This window comes from Callithrix jacchus, chromosome 14 (genome assembly GCF_049354715.1).
Source record: "Callithrix jacchus isolate 240 chromosome 14, calJac240_pri, whole genome shotgun sequence".
NCBI lineage: Eukaryota > Metazoa > Chordata > Mammalia > Primates > Cebidae > Callithrix > Callithrix jacchus.
In genome coordinates, this window is record NC_133515.1 from 82,522,524 (window position 1) to 82,537,183 (window position 14,660).

Sequence of the window (14,660 nt, forward strand, 5' to 3'; positions counted from 1 at the left end):
TTTAATATTAAGAGTTTCTTCTCTCTTACTCTCTCCTTGTCTCATTTATTTTACTATGGTCTACAAAATTAAAATATATTAAATATTAGAGTACTGACTAAACTTAAGCACTATGAAGGCAAGCATTTGATCTTCGTAAATACTACATCTCTACTACCTTCAAGAAGCATATACAAGCCTCTTAAACATTGAATAAATAAATTAATAAGAGAAACCGGGCTGCTGAAATTAGAACTTATCTAATGGCAAATTCAGTTAAGAATTTTAAAATGATAAACTTGCAAGATAATCTTGATCTAGCTTGATTTTAAAAGATGGTATAAATACTAAATATATTTTTACATTAAAAGAAATATAATAAAGTAGAAATATTTATACAGAAGCAGTACACCATAACAAGGAATTAAATTGATATAAAGGAAAATTTATAGAGAGACAGAAAATGTTTATAAGCCCTGAGCAATACTGTTATTTTTTGGTTAAGCATAAAATAATTAAGGTCAACTGATAATCCTGATAGAAGTCATCAAATATATTAAAATTTATTTTAATTCCAACATTTTTGAAATGCTTCTCTACCTTTGCAATATTTACTCAGAATGTTTCCAGTTATCCAAAATTAATGCTGAAAAGATGTATCTACATGAAAACCTAGTATCACTGTTCTAAGAACTTACCACCTGCTACTATTTAGTGTCAGTATAGCTATTATTACAAATATAAAAGGCTATTACTTAATACTTTAGAAACAAAAAATTACATAGCTTTATATCACAAATTTATTGAGTAGTCTGGGTGTATCCCAGATTAAACATCATATTACCTGTGGACAGTGCTGATTTGTTCCATGTGGACTGGTGCCAGAAAGAAATTTCACTAACACATGAATAAGGTTTGGATCTAAAACCAACAAATGAGCAGTACTCTCCTGAGTTCCAATGGCACTGCTGGAACCAGCTATAAAACATTTTTTTAGAAAACCTCTTAAGAAATGGACCATGAAAAAAGGAAATGCAGTATTTAAAAGCATCTTACTAGTTCCAAGGAAAATTCATATATTCCTAGTAATTACAGTTTATTAAAGTGGTTTCAGTCTCTACTATACTAAGCAGGACTTCACTCTCTATTCTATCTACCATCTATCTCCTCCGCCCCTCCTCTGTGAAAACACCTTGAGTTGTACATCTTATTTAGTACAATCAAATAGAAAAGGTGTAACCAGGTCCTGACTCTCACTTGGAAAGCCTGTTCTTACTAACTCCCCCTTCCAGAAACAGTCTACTTTTCAGGTAAATTTTAACCTGAAGAGATCTACTGTTCAGGTAAATTTTAACTGAATTTTCTTAATTAAATAAGTTGTGGCAAAATTATTCCTTTTTACATGTTAGTTGTATACAGGTTAACTATGCTCTAAAGTACAGGTTTTCTGAGCTGAATAAAATATCCTTTGCATCAAATTCATCTTCAGTATCATAGTGATGCTTTGCTCTCATTTGTGGAAAATATATTCCAAATGGAAAAAGCATTTTGAAGCTAAGCAATGATTTAAATTATTAAACAAAACCCAAAAATCTAGTTACGCACATTTATGAATCAATAATGAGTAAATCATTTTAAAGTAAAAAGTCATATTTTAAAAAAACATAAAAACTTAGACTAAATGTAAAAACCTGCCTTTGTACTCTAAAAGCAATCAATTCTCTTTAAATAAATAAGTTTTTAAAAGTAAAAGTATGATCTGAACATCTAAAGAGGAATATGAGACTATATTACCAAAGTAAACAAACAAAAAGGATATATAAGAACTAATTCAGAAGAGACATGCTAAAATAAAAAACTCAATCACTTTTTTGTTGAGACAGTCTCTCACTCTGTCGCCAAGGGTGGAGTGCAGTGGCTATCTTAGCTTACTGCAAACTTCGCCTTCCAGGTTCAAGTCAGCCTCCCAAGTAGCTAGGACTAAAGGCCGCCACCACACTTGGTTAATTTTTGTATTTTTAGTAGAGACAGGGTTTCATCATGTTGGCCAAGCTACTCTCTATCTCCTGACCTCAAGTGATCCATCCGACTTGGCCTCCTGAAGTGCTGGGATTACAGGAGTGAGTCACCAAGCCCTGCCAACTCAATCACTTTAACAAGTATATCACTCCTTGGAAAACTGTGTTTTAAGAATCCAACAGCAGAAAACTAAAGTATATGTCAGAGATTTAAATGAATAAATTTATGAACTTACAATTAAGCTGCATGTTTGTCATGAGTGTTAGGCTATGAAGCACAAGGCACCATGTCCGGAGCAAAGTATTGGGATACCAAGCTAACACTGTGAGAAAGCTAGTTATTGATGCTATGTAGAAAAGAGAAAGGGAACATATTTTTCAGAAAAACAATATTTATAAAGAATTAAAAACCAAAAGAATGAATTAACAAACAAGACACTATTTATTTAAATCAGCTCTTTAATGAGTATCTTCAAAACATGCAAATAAAAAGAATTCTCAATTAAATACAACTAAAGCATTAAGAATCAGTAACACTTTAGGATAAGGTTTAAAGCTCAGCCCATTAAACCTGAAATGACAAGTTGTTACTATCAGTTTGTTGTACTATTCAAACTACAGGCATTTCTACTTCAATATAACTTGTGTGTTACTAAAAATCCTCACATTCTACAAAACCAGCAGCCAAAAACAATAATGCATATTGGAAAAACTGACATTATAGGTGTGCATCAACACAGCCAGCTAATTTTTGTATTTTTTTTCTAAAGACAGAGTTGCACCATGTTGGCCAGGCTTGTCTAAAACTCCTGCCCTGAAGGGGTCTGCTCACCTCAGCCTCTCAAAAGTACTGGGATTACAGGCATGAGCCACTGTGCCCAGCCAGGAATAACTACTTTTTACTCTTCTATTTCATAAATATATAATATTTTTCACAATGAAATTAAAAAGAGATGAAAACAGATTTTATAATATTAATAATAATATAATGGAAGACACGGAAATCTATCAATTAAAGAAGAGCTGGCTGGTGCTGGGTCAGTGGAGATGTAAGTAGAACCCCTGATCAGTAAGGTTGGCACTGACGTTAGAAGACCCATCACATAAAAGCCAGGCAAACCACAGAATGGTACCCACTCTAGGGAGAAAACACCAGAAACAGATTCTCATTTATATTTTACTTAAAACATAACTAAAAGAGATTCCTGTAGCTAGGGCTGAAGGCTAGTTCTTTTCCTTTTGAATGATATAATTTACTACCACCATTCCCACATTCTCCTATTTGCCAAGAAATAAACCCAACTTCTACAGGAAACTGACAACCTTCTCCAGCTGACTGATTCCTCCAGAGGCTAATCCAGTTTTTAAAAATGAAAAAATTTTAAAAATTAAAAACCAAACCGCTTTTATAGATGAGACAAAACTTCAAGAAAATATAAAGAGTAATAGAACCTTGTAAATTTTAGTTGCATATAGGCATATCACAGAACAGAAGAAAGAGTCTTCTGTTCTTAACAAGGTCTCCCTATATCTTTGCTGCTAATCAATAAGTTAGTGCATCTTTTTCAAAAGGTATTATGTTTATTCCCCACTAGAATGTTATTACCCCTAATGACAAAGATTAGGTATATTTTCACCTAATGATCACCTTGTAAGTTTCTTATTTAGACTATAATAATTTTTCTCCTAATAAATCTTACCTTGATTTAATGAAATGACAGGTATTCTATTAGCATTATATAAAAATATGTCTGCTCCACTTTCTTTGTTTCCAGATGAACTAGAATTCAGGCTCAGTGTGAGCCACAATTGGAGAAGTGACTCCAACTGAAAAAGAATGAAAATCAACAGGTGAAAAATATACCTATTATGAAATACAATTTAAATAACAATCTTATGTTTAAATTCTTGTCATGAGTAAATAACCTTTTCTATTAAACACTTCTTGACACTTAGAAACATCTTCTAGTTAATGAAATTAGTTGATCAGCAAACATATCTTAAAATTCTTGAAGAACAAAATTTACCTGAATTAAAACTTATAAATTACCTCATAAAAAGATTCTTCTAAATTAAAATAGGTGATTCAAGTCTTTTTTTTTTTTTTTTTTACATAAGGTCTAGCTATATCTTGAACTCCTGGGTTCCAGCAATCCTCCCACCTCGGCCTCCTGGGTAGTTGGGACTGTAGGCATGTGCTATTGCATCTGGTTAATTTTTTCATTTTATAAGAGACAGGATCTAGTGTTATGTTGCCCAAGCTGGTCTCAAACTCTTGGCCTCAAGCAATCTTCCTGTCTCAGTCTCCTAAGTAGCTACGACTACACACTCAAGCCACCATGCCCTATGATTCAAGTCTCTAAATCACAGGTTTGTGCATGTGTGTGTAGCAGGAATTAAAGTACTGAAGCTTAAAATCATTAAAATTATCAGCGGTCCATCAATGAGAAACTGTGATTACTTTGGTAATCAAAGTTTTTCTAATGTCTTTCTAACTGAATATATTAAGAAATAATCTCTGACCCGTCTAGAATGAACTTCCCAGTTAGTTTCATCTTTTACTAGGCTAACAATAATATACAAAAATACACCATTTCACCTGAAGTCATACCTGAACATGATGGACTTGAAGCATGGAAAAAAGTTTGTTGAAACAAACATTTAACATTGGGACAGATGATAACTGTATAATAAGCTGGCTGGTTGGGTTTGATGCTTGTAAACCCCCTAGAAGTGAATCATCTGCTCCAGTGGGAGACTGTGATACTGAAAATTAAACACAAGTATAATTTCATACATAAAGTATCAGGATATATGTTAACTAGTTATTCATATGTATAAATAGGTTAATTTGCTTTTAAAAATTAAAATTGCATTCTTTAGAATGGTTCAAAACGATATTTAGTATTTGAAAAATGTGTTTTTATAACATTACTTGAAAGTAAAAAGATAATGACCAAAGAGAGAAGTTCCCAAATTCACAGGACTCAATCAGTAAAAAAAGGCAATTTTCTCTAGCAATTTTTATTTGCAATAGTTTTTCTAATTAATAAAGGAGGCAAAGTAAAGGGAAAGAAATAAGACTCCTGAGTAATTATTGATAAGGCAGTTTTAGAGTAACCTAGATTCTAGTTCATTCATCTTTAACTTTGACTGTAGATCAGAATCATCTGGGAAGCTTTCAGTTCTGATGCCCAGGTTACACACTAAACTAATTAAATGAGAATATATTGACGGGAACCAAAGAAATACAGGAACACTAACAGCTTTATCATATATTTAGAGCCTTATTTCATTATTATACTAAATAAGAGAGACAGCTGTGTGCAGGCAAATCAAAAGATAAAGAGAAGCAGACACCAATTTCAAAAGGATTTTTTAAATTCTTTTTTTCAAATATCCTTTAGTAGAATTACAGAAAGATATTAGAATAAGTGGTATTAAATAAGAAATGCCTTAACAAAGAAAAGGGCTACTCTGGGCAGTACTGAGTTATCTCTAATCATGCAGACACTGGACCCTACAAAAGGGATCTCCATATTGCTTAGGAGAGAAGATACAAGAAAATTTGTGTACCAAGACTAAGATTATAAAACACTAGACTATTTCTTCTGGGTCTTTTTTCCCCGTCTTTTGATACCCTCTAAAGCAAGAAAGAAAAAAAAAGAAGATTGAAGACTGAAAAGAATTCAGTTTAACATAAGGAAGACCTAAAAACTCAAATTTCTCTCTATTGAAATGGGTTGTGAACGCTCCATAAAAGAACCATCTGTAAAATTTCCTTGGGTTCTGCCTACTATCGCTACCCCTTCCTCACTCTGCCCTAGAGAAAGTGAAGTGATATGCAGGTCTAAGAAAATAAAACAAGCACCCTCTTCTCAGCACAGTTCCCCAATCTGTCCTTGAAAAAAACAGTGCTATTTCAACTGTACTCCCCTGACATGAGGTCTACCCAAGTCTAGAACTGGGTAGACTTTATCAAGGACAGCAAACCACAACGTGATGGCCAGCTCTGACAAGGTACCTGTTTCTTGTAACACAGCCATGCCCGTTCATTTACGTATTGTCTATGGCTGTTTTCCTGCAACCTAGTCAGAGTAGTTTCAATATACACCATATGCAAGCAAAGCCTAAAATATTTACTATTAGTCCTTTATGAAAAAGTTGGCCTTTCTTTTCTGGAGCTTATTAGGTAGTAAATCCTCTCAATTCTGGCATTAACAGATCTATTTGGCTATCATCCTACCGTGTATCCTCTATCTTAGTCTTTAAGGACGACAAAGATGTTACTACAAAAATCTACTTCATCATAAATTTGGATATAGTGCAATGAACTCACAGGCCAGTATGCAGGCTTCCGAAGGAATTTTATTAACCTCACAATAATATAGTAAACAAACCACAATGGAGGTTTCTGCACTGAACTGAGATCACTACATGGAGGTATTCTGCTTGACTGTCCCTGCATTTGTTAATGCAGTTAATCCTTGGTCTTGGTTTCAACTTGCTACTAACTTGGAGCTGGGAAAGTGCTACGCACTAAGTCCCCACAGACTCACACCATGGTATTTAAAAATCTGTCCTTGATGAATGCACCTGAAAATGATAAAGAGCTAAATCATTCACTGCAGGACTCTAAAAATGGTAATTTTACTTACATGTAGGAGAAGTATTTGTTAATGCCTGTAAAATGGAATCTGCTTCCAGGGTAGACATCATTTTCAACATGAGTTCTGCTTGCTGTTCAAGTCCAACTTCAAGGCGAGCATCCAGGGCTAAAAAAAGCAATTAAAAGGAAAAGAACATATTTGACAATTCTTACTCATGTCCTACCTCCTACAATAAAATGTTGACATCTGAACCCAAGAGAGGATGAGGAGTGTGTCCTTACAGAACAACCACCTAGCATGCAGTATCAGAGCCAGACCAGGGGAAGAATATCTGTGGAAAGGAGGGTAGAGACAGGTGATTGGTTATATGGAGACAGAAATATTAAATAAGTGAAGTAACGATAATGGAAACAAAGATATTAAGGATCATGAGCACCAGGTTTCTCATTGTCAGAATAAAGTGCTATAACTATAGAAAGGAAGAAAGCTCAAATAAACCCTATGAAATTAGATTAAATTCAGATATACTGATGTGAACTCATCATATTCAGGACAGATATACCCACATAGAAATATAAATGCAAGTCTGTGTATACGCCCTAGCTCTGTTCACCACAGGGAATGAAAACAGTCCCAAAATAGCAACACATATACCTATGACCCAAATCATGGTTTGTTAACAACATTTCTCCTTTAAAAGGTTTTGAAATACCATACTCCTTTAAGAAGTGACTAATTCCCAGGGTGGGACAGATTAAAGCAAAAGATGAGCCTGGGCTACCATGTTTTGCCAGAGAACTAGGAATTGCTAAAATAATGAGAAAATCTCAAGGAAAATCCTACCCATCAAATGAGACAAATTGAACAGCAAAAAACAGATGACAACACTATCAATATACTCATTGAGAGCAAACTATATACACACAAAAAATGGTCAAAATAATAAATATGCCAGGTGTGGTAGAGCATGCTGTAATCTCAGATACTTGGAAGGCTGAGGTTTAAGGACTGGGCTCACCCAGGAGTGGGTGATCAGCCTGGGCAATATAGTGAGACCCCTATCTCAACAAATCAAAAAGAAAAATTTTATGTTATTTACATTTTTTCCACAATAAAAAAAAGACAGTAAGACATAACTTACTGGATAAAAAAGGAAACCATGAGTCCAGTCAAAACTAAATGAATAAACTATTACAGTAATTTTTTTATTTTTGAGACGGAGTCTCGCTGACACCCAGACTGGAGTGCAATGGCATGACCTTGGCTCACTGCAACCTCCACTCCCAGAGTTCTAGCAGTTCTCCTAACTCACCCTCCTGAGCAGCTGGGATTATAGGCGCCCACCACCAGGCAGAGCTAATTTTCTTTTGTGGTAGAGATGGGGTTTTGCCACGTTGGCCAGGCTGGTCTTAAACTCTTGACCTCAGCCACCTTGGCCTCCCGAAGTGCTGGGATTATAGACATGAGCCACCACATATGGCCAGTAATTTTTTCAAAAAGAAATTTTGTGAGAAACAGGATATGTATAGTTTCCAAGAACCATTCTGCTTCCCAGCCCCCAAACAACTTTTTATAGAAGCCAGGCATTATGGCTCACACCTTTAATCCCAGCATTTCAGGAGGCTGAGGAAGATGGACTGCTTGAGCTTGAGAGTTTGAGACCAGCCTAGGCAATCCTGTGTATACAAAAATTAGCCGTACATGGTGGCACACATCTGTAGTCCCAGCTACTTGAGAGACTCAGGAGAACTGCTTGACCCAGGAGGCAGAGGTTATAGGGAGTTGAGATCACACCACTATACTTCAGCCTGGGTGATAGAACAAGACCATGTGTCCCCACTAAAAATCCAATGACCACAAAACATTTTTACAAAGGGAAAAAGACTAACTTTGCAAGGGAGAAGCCCAGCAGACAACTCATTCATCAAGTAGTTAAATTTAACATTACCAATAGTGAGAGAGATCAAAACCACAGGCTACCTAATTGAATGAAATGAGGGTTGGTGGGGGAGGACAGAGGGAAACATTATTTGTGGGATATTCCTGCCAAGATGCATTAATTCAATCTAATCACAAGAAAATAGCTCAATCTCATTACAAGAAAATAGCACAAACACAAACTGAGGACCATTCTACAAAATAACTGGACTGCTATCTTTAAAAGCATGAATGTCATGAAGGTCAGCTATGAAGAACTACTGCAGACTGAATGAGACTGAAGAGACATTACAATTAAATGCAATGCATGATTTTTCACTGGACTCTTGTGCATAAAAAACATTAACTAGACAACCACTAAAATTTGAATGGGCTCTCAGTGTTTGATAGCAGTAATGTTAATTTCCTGATTTTGAGGTAATATGCTTCTTGATGTGTGTATGTGGAAGAATGTCCTGATTTGTAAAACAAAACAAAACAAATATTACATCAAATTACTCTCAAATGGTTATGGAGAATAAGCATTCTCTGCATTAAACTTGAAACATTTTGATAAATGTGTTTCAATTTTTTATTTTATTATTATTATACTTTAAGTTCTGGGATACATGTGCAGAACGTACAGATTTGTTACTTAGGTAGCCACGTGCTATGGTGATTTGCTGCACCTAGCAGCCCATCATCTACATTAGGTATTTCTCTTAATGCTATCCCTCCTCTATCCTCCCACTTCCCAAAAGGTCCTGGTATGTGATGTTCCCCTTCCTGTGTCCATGTATTTTCATTATTCGACTCCTACTTATGAGTGAGAACATGCAGTGTTTGGTTTTCTGCTCTTGTGTTAGTTTGCTGAGAAAGATGGTTTTCAGCTTTATCATGTCCCTGCAAAGGACATGAACTCATCCATTTTATGGCTACATAGTATTCCATAGTGTGTATGTGCCACATTTTCTTTATCCAGTCTATCAATGATGGGCATTTGGGTTGGTTCCAAGTTTCTGCCATTGTGAATGGTGCTGCAATAAACATACGTGTGCATGTATCTTTACAGTAGAATGATTTATAATCCTTTGGGTATATATGAAGTAAAGGCATATACCCAAATGGGACTGTTGGGTCAAATTGTATTTCCAGTTCTATATCCGTGAGGAATTGCCACACTATCTTCCACAATGGTTGAATTCATTTACACTCCCACCAACAGAGTAAAAGTGTTCCGATTTCTCCACATCCTCTCCAACATCTGTTGTTTCCTGACTTTTTAATGATCGCCAAATTTTTAAAAAATATTTTATAACAGAGGTAGCAGGGTTGAAAAGGGAAAAATATATTTAAAAGTTAATACATCTGATACATTCTACATGACTAGAAAAGCAAAAAAAAATAAGACCAGGCATTCCTGTAATCCAAGCACATTGGGAGGCAGAGGCGGGCAGATCACTTGAGGTCAGGAGTTCAAGACCAGCTTGGCTAACATGGTAAAACCCTGTCTCTACTAAAAATACCAAAAAAAAAAAAAAAAAAAGCTGGATGTGGTGGCGGGCACCTGTAATTCCAGCTACTCAGGAGGCTGAGGCAGGAGAATTGCTTGGACTGGGAGATGGCAGTTGCAGTGACATGGAATCACACCACTGTACCCCAGCCTGGGCAACAGAGTAAGACTCCATCTCAAAAAAAAAAAAAAGGAAAAAGAAAAGAAAGGAAACTGCAAAAGCAATATTTAATTATTTAATGTAATTTCTGTTTATAAATAAAATACAAGTTTATTATTAAAATCAAGAATTAAAGTACAATTAATTAAAATCATTGCCTTCACACACAACACATACTAGGTGTCATTCTGATAGAGAACCAAAAAGATGGAAGTTCCACCAAACTGACTACAGAGAAACAGCTCTGTATAGTACTCATGGCACACTAAACCCACTGGCATACCCCCAGGCTCAATTTCTCAAAGAACAAAATATACATACATCTGAGACTTGTTTTAAGAAGAACATATGCCTTAAAATATAAACATACACTTACCCTGAGAGACTGAAACACTAACTGTCTGTGATCCGTTCTTCTCCGTGTTTGCTGGTGGCTTTGCTACAGGAATTCCCAGACCTCCAATGTAAGGGTTGTAATTGTAGGTCCCATAATCAGCACCCCAATAATCATACCATGTACTGCTTATTGGCTTAAAATAATGGAAAAAAAGTGTAGTTTACTTTTTCCTCTTGGCTGAATGACAGATTATTTACATTATCTAAACACAAACAGAACTACAAAATAAATATTCTATTTACCATTTAAATTTCCCAAATCCACTTATAATATTAATAATTTTTAGAATGGTCCAATAATTTTCTTTCTGCCAAAATCTAAACATACTCTGTATGTTTAGAAACTGAAAGATAAGTAGCATCCATAATAAAATCTCTTACGTACCAAAGAACATAAAGTACCACCATAAAGTATTACAAGTGATTCTCCTTTAAAAAAAGAAAGTAGGCTCCAAACAAACAAACAAAAAACACAGAAGTAGGCTAACATACAAGTAGAATCTGTAATGAACTCAACTCGAATGAGTTTAAATGGCTGTCTGAAATGTTGGTGATCTATAACTATACTTCTGATACTTAAATGTGGTTTCCATTTCTGTATGGTAATTACTAATAGGCATATTAATAAAAATGTATACTATTCCGTTGTAGGCTTTTTTAAAAAACTACAATAGAAGTACCTACAGCAATTTAATGCATTGTGAATACGCTGAATAATAAGTTGCATTCGTGATAAGTATGTATATTTTTCTTTTCTAAGTAATTACTAAGCCAAAAGTATGAGACAAAAGACTCCTTTCAAAGAAAATTCTAATGTATCATACCTTAAAAACCTTGGCTGCAAGAGGGTCCTTTTCCAAATCAATATCTAAAGGATCAATGTCAACTTCCATTAGATCTTGAAGTAACTCAAGGTCAATTTCTTTATCTTTTTCCAAAGAGGACAGAGGAGGTGCACCTTCCAATAATTAAAAGTGATCTTATTAGTGGAGTATATCACATAAAATTTAGATGACATAATGTTACAAAAAGTTATTTTACTTGCATGTTACATATGTTTAATAAAAAACTCTATATATGCAAACATATCGCTCCATGATACATAATAAAAATAAAGATGTATTGATATTTGCTTTCCTAGGGAAAAGACCATAGTATTAGCTCTTGTTCAAGTAAGTTGCATAAACTTTGCTATTAAAAATAATTACTAACATTACTAAGTAGTATACATTCTTTTACATCTAACAGGTAATTCACTATATTACATTCATTATTACAGGTAATGTTACCCAGTACTAAAGAGAAAAGCAAAGAGGACTGAAGTTATAGGAACGTCATTTACAGCCGTGCACGGTGGCTCACGCCTGTAATCCCAGCACTTTGGAAGGCCGAGGTGAGCAGATCACAAGGTCAAGAGATCAAGACCATCCTGGCCACCATGGCAAAATCCTGTCTCTACTAAAAATATCAACAACAACAACAAAAAAGCTGGGTGTGGTGGTGAACACCTGTAGTCCCAGCTACTCGGGAGGCTGAGGCAGGAGAACTGCTTTAACCCAGGAGGCAGAGATTACAGTGAGCCGAGATCATGCCACTGCACTACAGCCTGGGTAATAGTGCGAGAGTCTGTCTAAAAAAAAAAAGAGAATGCGATTTACTGGCTGGGCACAGTGGCTCATGCCTATAATTCCAGCACTTTGGGAGGCCAAGGTGGGCAAATAATGAGATCAGGAGTTCAAGACCAGTCTGGCCAACAAGACGAAACCCCATCTCTACTAAAATTACAAAAATTAGTCAGGTGTAGTGGCAGGCATCTGTAATCCCAGCTACTCAGGAGGCTGAGGCATAAGAATTGCTTGAACCTGGGAGGTGGAGGTTGCAGTGAGATCATGCCATTGCACTCCAGCCTGGGCAACAAGAGCAAGACTCTGTCTTATTTAAAAAAAAAAAAAAAAAAAAAAAGGAAGCCATTTACCTTATTTTTCAGTTATGAATTAGAAATTATTCTCTCTCAATGTCTCCAAATTTTTAAGTAGCTTTCTTACAACTCACATAAGTACCCATTATAAGTCTTACTTTTCCATCATTCCCATCCTCTTATTCAATATAACTTTATAAAATGCCCAGTAAATGCCAGCCTGTATGAGGGCTTAAGTATAAGTAAATGAAGATTAATAAAACTCTCCAATCCAATAAATTAAGAGAGATTCAGAGGTGAGGGTACACAATAATTAAAACTGACAACATGTGTTAGCAGAGATATTTGAGAGTACAAGGGACGTACAAATGGCAAAGTCCCCAACTCTGCTGGGAGTGACAGAAAAAGGCTCTTAGAGAAAGGCATGCTTTATGCGAACCTTCGATAAGGAAGTGTGCATCAGGCACATAGGAAATCTATTCCAGATAAAGAGAATGTCAAGTAAGTAACAGCAAATTATGAGCAAACCTAAGATTAAGGAATGACAAATGGTTGAAAATGACTGCAGCATCTGACATATATAAGGTAAGTAACCAAAACAGATTTTTGAAAATTAAGGGGTATGAAGATGATAAAGGATTATGCATGCTAATTTACAAAAATACTTTTTAAAAGGGAAAGAAAAAGAAAAAAATACACCAAAAAATCACATGCTGGATCTTAAAGAGTAAGAGCTTTTAAAATTGCTGTCTTCGTCACTTTCTATGTTTCATGTTTTCTACAAAGCATTTTCTTCATCATAGCCAAATCACACTATATCAACATAATTAGGACATTATGAAACAATAGCACTTTGTTGTAATAGGCATTCATTCAGAGAACCAAGACAAAATTTATTTACCAGGAAAATAATGGATCTAGTTTATAAGGCCAAACAACTAATAGAAAAATATAAAAATCAACTTTTTGTTTCTCTAACATTCTTTATTTTGAAACGTTTCATTTAATAGAATTAAAGTAAAGAAGAAAACATAACATAAAAATTTACCTGTTATATCATGTGTCAAAGGTTCATCTATAGTTTCCAGCAACTGAACTGAGGACTGTTGAAGGGAGTCATCAGAGTCACCAGCTGTCGCACCTATATCATCACCTACTGTTCCTTCCTCCATGGCTTCTGCAGCTACTGGAGCCAGTAATTCTCCTGTATGTAAGGGGATAGTCCTGTTTTAATAATTTATACAGATTTTGGAAACATATTAAAACATATTTTTTTCCTCTAGTTCAGAGAATGACAGAATAAATGCTCTACTAACTATAAAAGAATCTGAGGCAAAAGAGTTCCCACACATCTAAGGAATGCTAGCAATCACTGTATTACCTCCAAATGCTGGAGACAAGTATCAAGTAGTAGAAAATACTGAACACATAACATGTACAAAGAGTTATTTAATTACTTTACATACATTAATTGACTTATTCATAAAAACAACCTTATAGAAAGATTATTCTTATTATCCTTACGTTATATATGAAAAAACTGAGGCAAAATTATTTCCTCACCCAGTAAGCAGCACAGCACTGCTATCAATAATAAAGCAGACTAGCTCAAATATTCATGCACTTTAATAACCTAACACCTTTTTAAGGCTTGCATTTATCATGAATATCAACATACTTAAATACAAAAGTAATTCTGAATGGTTGCTACTGCTATGACATTAAACCAAGTAAACAGACCTTTTATTCTTTTAAGGGGTTATAGATCCCTATTAAGATTCTTAGTTGAGCAATGACAAGGTAATTTTGACATACTCTATGAAAAAAATCCTAACACACCTGCTAAAATATCCTGTAGCATACAAGTTAAGGAATACTGAGCCCAAGCACCACCCCAAGATATATCTCCTCTATTGAAGTCAGTTCCAACCAAAAGTAATAGCAGTCTTTCCAGTTGGGGTTCGTTCACAATCTCACACAGATGAATAGTTGGCCGCGTGGCATTTGCAATGCGAGCAAGAACCTGTAATACATTTTATAAAATCATACACTTAAATAGCAATTACATGTTTTTCAAACAATAACAGAAGTCTACCAATACTTTAGTACAGAACTAATAGGTTTCAATAATGATGTATGAGTCTGGTGT

General features: G+C 35.0%; 1 protein-coding gene and 1 long non-coding RNA gene across 51 annotated transcripts in view; one reads left to right on the forward strand and one right to left on the reverse strand.

Moving 5' to 3' along the window:
• LOC144579323 (uncharacterized) overlaps nt 1-11,966 on the forward strand; it is a 35,336-nt gene extending 23,370 nt beyond the window's left edge. Inside the window, exon 3 of the long non-coding RNA XR_013526683.1 lies at nt 11,873-11,966. This is a non-coding gene — a long non-coding RNA (uncharacterized LOC144579323). The remainder of the gene's footprint in view (nt 1-11,872) is intronic.
• The window catches only part of BIRC6 (baculoviral IAP repeat containing 6), a 250,707-nt gene that overhangs the window by 109,625 nt on the left and 126,422 nt on the right, over nt 1-14,660 (reverse strand). For all 50 annotated transcript variants that reach the window (XR_013526681.1, XR_013526680.1, XR_013526682.1 and 47 more), the window contains 9 exons: nt 14,351-14,534; nt 13,560-13,715; nt 11,418-11,551; nt 10,574-10,727; nt 6,656-6,772; nt 4,609-4,763; nt 3,698-3,824; nt 2,234-2,344; nt 824-957 (listed from right to left, as the gene is read on the reverse strand). Coding sequence is in view for 45 of the 50 variants with exons in the window: in XM_078349545.1 (XP_078205671.1) it covers nt 824-957; nt 2,234-2,344; nt 3,698-3,824; nt 4,609-4,763; nt 6,656-6,772; nt 10,574-10,727; nt 11,418-11,551; nt 13,560-13,715; nt 14,351-14,534 (1,272 nt within the window). In the remaining 5 variants the exon portion in view is untranslated. The remainder of the gene's footprint in view (nt 1-823; nt 958-2,233; nt 2,345-3,697; nt 3,825-4,608; nt 4,764-6,655; nt 6,773-10,573; nt 10,728-11,417; nt 11,552-13,559; nt 13,716-14,350; nt 14,535-14,660) is intronic.